The sequence below is a fragment of the Montipora foliosa genome, chromosome 8 (genome assembly GCF_036669935.1).
Source record: "Montipora foliosa isolate CH-2021 chromosome 8, ASM3666993v2, whole genome shotgun sequence".
Lineage (NCBI taxonomy): Eukaryota > Metazoa > Cnidaria > Anthozoa > Scleractinia > Acroporidae > Montipora > Montipora foliosa.
In genome coordinates this window covers 23,787,264-23,792,263 of record NC_090876.1, presented here as the reverse complement: position 1 = coordinate 23,792,263, position 5,000 = coordinate 23,787,264, and the positions used below count along the sequence as shown (strand labels likewise).

At 37.6% G+C, this 5,000-nt stretch overlaps 1 protein-coding gene across 1 annotated transcript in view; it reads left to right on the top strand.

The window, feature by feature from the left end:
• Window positions 1–5,000, top strand: part of LOC137968401 (sacsin-like) — a 29,959-nt gene that overhangs the window by 16,234 nt on the left and 8,725 nt on the right. The window contains exons 2-3 of the mRNA XM_068814983.1: window positions 570–637; window positions 3,268–3,368. Coding sequence (XP_068671084.1) covers window positions 634–637; window positions 3,268–3,368 — 105 coding nt within the window. The 5' untranslated portion in view covers window positions 570–633. The remainder of the gene's footprint in view (window positions 1–569; window positions 638–3,267; window positions 3,369–5,000) is intronic.

Below are 5,000 nucleotides of genomic sequence, written 5' to 3'. Positions count from 1 at the left end.
AAGGGCACGCTTTTGTAAGACCAAACTTTTATTAGTGTAAGATTGTGCAGCTTGGCCCCACACCAGAATGCCGTAGGATATGTAGATAAGGGGATATCAAAGATCGATCGAGAGAGCAGAATTATCAAGGAAAAGGAAACGAGATCATGTACAAGGGAATATTAAAATTATTTTGTGAAATTGTGTTTACATTGGCTAATGACAATTTTTGTTTTCATTATTGAAGGTACCCCTCTTGAGAGAGTTTATATTTTTCAAACACCCCCTTTTTACCTCTTATTTTTTGGGGGACCCCCAATTTCTCATCAGTCCCCCGTACTGAGATGCGAAAACACAGTCGATGCGCATGCTCACGTTCTTTTTTAGCCTGGGCTAAAAAATGATAGCGATTATATGGCTTTTCAACCCGTTTGCCGGGGCTGAAAATCCTAGACCGGTTTCAGAAACCGGGCTGGGATTAACCAAGATCCCTTGGCTACACCTAAATCAGAGCTGAATATTGCTCGTGATTTAATAATGTTTTCAGCATAGACTGGTCCTCTTTCATAATCAGAGTATTATCTTTCCAGATGTACAGGACCTGAATAAATAAAGAAACAGATCTAGAAGTCGACATTTTCCTGTGTGGCGCCTATGGGTAAATAACATCCTGCAAGTGTTTTGTTGTTATTGTTCTATTAATGTAAAAATAGAAAGCGAAAACCGAGGTTAAAAAAGACTTTCTACCAAGCAATCAGATCAGTTATGCATTATGAACCGCGAGTCTAAGGTTTTTTTTATGACGTTTTTCTTTTGTGGGTCAGGGTGCATCGCCCCACGGCTAATGATCAGGTTAGGTGAGCTTGAACAACTGATTTGATATTCATTTATTTTAGCAATTAAGCCCAGCCTAAAAAGCATGGGCACAAATTGGATGGCACATTTAAATAATCTCATATCTATCTCCAGGGAAATAAGCCCCGCTACATCGTTGATATGATCTCTGTTATGCCACGAAGCAAATACAAACCTGTGTTGAAGAAATAATGGCATCCTCCTCAGCCATCCTAACGGTCCAGTTCAAAATTCATTTTGCGAGAGGGTATTTGCTTGTGCTGCGCCAAGGCAGAGAAAAGTGTTCTCCTTTTGAATTTTGCAATGTGAGTTCTGTAGACTAATCCAAATCGAAAATGAAAACTTTTTTTGTACATTTTCCCCTCCTTGGTTCATGATGTAAGAGAGTCATTCTAGATCCTTTCTGTTATAGTCTAATTTTTATTATGTAAAGAGCATTTGAATATTTATATCGAGAATGCGCTTAATAAATAATAATAATAATAATAATAATAACAACAACAATAATAATAATAATGATAATAATAATAATATTATTATTAATATTAACAATAATAATAATTATTATTATAGACTTGATATTCCATTTGTTTCACCCTTTAAGTGCTAACTCCAGATATATCCTGGCAAAATACGGATACTACTTTCAATACTTGATTCTAGTTAAGTTTCAGTCAAACGTTATGATAGTGTGTTCACAGCACTGACTGATTGGTATGCCAGTTGTCACTGTCTCAAATCCCTACGATGATCCTCCATTTTCACTACTTTATACCTTTCGTTTGGCAAGAAAGCACGAAAAGCCAGTTTTTTGCTACGAGAATAACACCAAAAAAATTACTAATTTGTAGCCAATTTTCTGCGACAAAAAATTCTTCAGAAATCAAAAGTCTAAATTAACAGCACACGTCATGGCTACTCCTTAGTACTTGACTAGAAATTTCTTCTCACCTTTTCCTCTGGCCGCGCCTTAGTCATTTGATGAGGGCCATTCTCGTGCTTTTCAAATTTTCGTGTTCATGCCAAAAAATAATTCTGGGTAATTATGCCATTCCATGACAAGGGAAGACCCCCGATTTTCATTTCATAGATCGGTTTTATTAGTGTTGGGCCACCCAGTCCTACCAGCAAAATACAGCATTGATTGAAATGTTTAGCTTTCAAAACTTGCTCAAATTATATCGCTAGGTCCGGGGAGAATAGGCCAGAGAAACAACTTGACTCGTGAACCACCATATTTACACCCAAGCATTTAAGCCGTCCCAGTCTGCATTAAACCATATCTCACCTCAGATTTCTTTCAAAGGCTATCTTAACCCACATTCCAGCTTAATGATGCCAGCCTGGGGGGCTTCTGTAGACGAACATGGTCCAAAAAATCACTTATAAAATGATAAAATAACCAGATTTGAGCCAACTTGCTCGCTCCCCGAAAACGAACAGTCGACATTTGTTACGTGATGCCCAAACTTGAAGCCACATTGCCCCAAAACCGCAGATGAGAACTTCTTATACGGCGAAGCCAAGTGATGCAGACCGTTTATCGCCAAAAAAGTACAACAAAATAGCAAACAATTAGCACTTAAAGGGTTAAATCTTCCTTGTAGCCAGCTACACAATCTAAATGGCTAATACCTTTATAAACTAAGTTGAGATCATTGGGTACGAGCCTTCTCAAATGATCATACGAGTTATCCAACCAACTTATTAAGTATGGAGACAGCTATTCTTAGAGTTATTTTCCTAGAGTTATGTCGTAGAGTTACAGTTAATTAAGTTTCCAAAATCCTGAATTCAGGATTTTGGACTGCCAAAATCCTGAATTCAAGATTTTGGACTTCCAAAATCTTAAATTCAGGATTTTGGAAGTCGTTAACTCTAACTCTAAGTCATAACTCTACTGAAACAACTCTATTGATAGTTAACCTCAAATGTTACGTATGCGTTTCCTCGTTCACTTCAATTACATTACTTGAAAAAGTTCTCGTGAATTTAACTTGAAAAAGCAAGTTTTTTTGTTCTAAGATGATCGGCAAACATGGAGGACGAGAAGGTTGAACCTAGACCATTAGCGTCGCCTCAGGAATCCTTGATAACCACTATATCATCGAAGCAAGCTGCTGAATGAAAGCGAATTTTTATAATATTTAAGTAAATACCAATTATCAATATTGAAAGCTGATCGGTTTAAAATGGGTGCTTATTCGGAATGGGTGTTTAGACTGTTGATCAGCACTACTCAAAATGGGTGCTTAGACCTAAATAAGGTGCATGCATATTTAATAAGTTGGTTGGATGACTCGTATGATCATTCGAGATGGCTTGTACCCTATAATCTAAATTTAGTTTATATGGCTATTATTCACTTAGATTGTGTGACACTGATGCACAACCTTGTAATAGGAATCCCCTCACGTCACTCTTGATTTTTAGCGCAAAAGGAAGGTCGACGATTTGGCTTGATTCAGCCAACGCTAATACAGCAGTTAAGAAAGATCCTAGATGAATACCCGGATGATGGACAGATACTCAAGGTATTTAAAAAGGAAAAATACGCATCGTTGTATTAGTATCGGTAATCACCATGATGTCGAGTGCAATTTGGAATAAATGAGCAGGAGTAAATTTTTCGAAAGACGAACAAAATGTGACCGTAATCCTTAGCTAATACTGAATGACCCCAATTAGATGTATAGCGTTGAAGGCGCGCTCTGATTGGCCACTCAAATTCGGGATATCCTTTGTTAGTATATACTACAACAGTAGATAGCGTTGAACTCGCGCGCTGATTGGCTCGTCAAACTCCGAATATCCTGAGCAACTCGGGAAAAAATGGCGTCCCGATTTGCATCCGTGACAAGTGAGAAAACATCCAAATTACTTTTTTGTGCTGTACATTATCTCACTGTTTCCACTTCGGTGAATAGTTGTTAGCTGTTCACCTCCGAGCAACTCGTGCGGGATTTGCGACCAAAATATTGTAATTGCTGCAGGAATAAATGAGTTAAAATCATCTTTTTGAGCTATATTATCTCACTGTATTAGTATATACCAAAATAACTATGGGCAGCACTAAAAGCCGGAATCCGGAATGCGGAATCCGGAATCGGGACTCCAGAATGTGGAATCCGGAATCCAGAACCCGGAACCAGAATCCGGAACCAGAATCCGGAATCCGGAATCCGTAAACCAGAAACCAGAATTATTCTTAATTCTCAAGAATTACAATGACTTATCCACTGGATAACTCAACTTGCTTTGCTAGTGTTTATCCGCTGGATAGTGTTTTATCCGGTGGATAGTGTTATCCATCTTTTGAACAATCGAAGCCAGGTTTTTTGTGCATCTAGATTATATCAAGTCTTCTAATTGGAAATTCCAGTCAATAAATGATCATAATCGAAATTTGTTTATAGTACATGATCAGGTTTACGTAAAAGTAATAATGTTTAAAAATTTATTAAATAAACAAAGTGGTGTTTTGCCGTCTTTCCTTTCTTTGATTATGTTCTAGTAAAAGTCCATTACCCAGGAAAAAGAATCTGGTATCAGGTTTGTCCCCATCAGCGTCAGAAAAGTGTCTATTTTTAAACCAAGCTTTAAACCAAGTTTTGCCAGAAGTAAACAACAGGCCAAATCGGCTAACTTAATGTTGTACAATGATGAAATGATATATGAAATGAATCATATGTGAACTGCGGATATGAAATCATTCCTCACGGGAACATTAGAACCCACAAATGACCAGCTCCCAACGTCAGTGGCTTCATAGCTCAGTTGGTTAGAGCGTTGAAGTCCTGAATTTTTCAGGCTTCTCTACGCAATTGCAAAAATTGCGTTCATAACTGCGAGGATCATAGCTTCACTTGATTAATGTTGTACCCAATTCAAATCTCCCTGGGTTAAGATTCTTCGTTTGTTGTATTGGCATTATAATATAGCATTCACATGTAAATGATGATGCAAATACCTGAACAAAACGTTTTGTTCCCAAGGGGTTTGATTCAGCCAATTTGGTCTATTGTTCATTTCTGGCAAAACTTGGTTTAAAAATAAATAGTTTTCTGACGCTGATGGGGACAAACCTGATACCAGAACATAATCAACGGAAGGAAAGACGGCAAAACACAACTTTACGTAAACTTAACCATGCACAATAAACACAT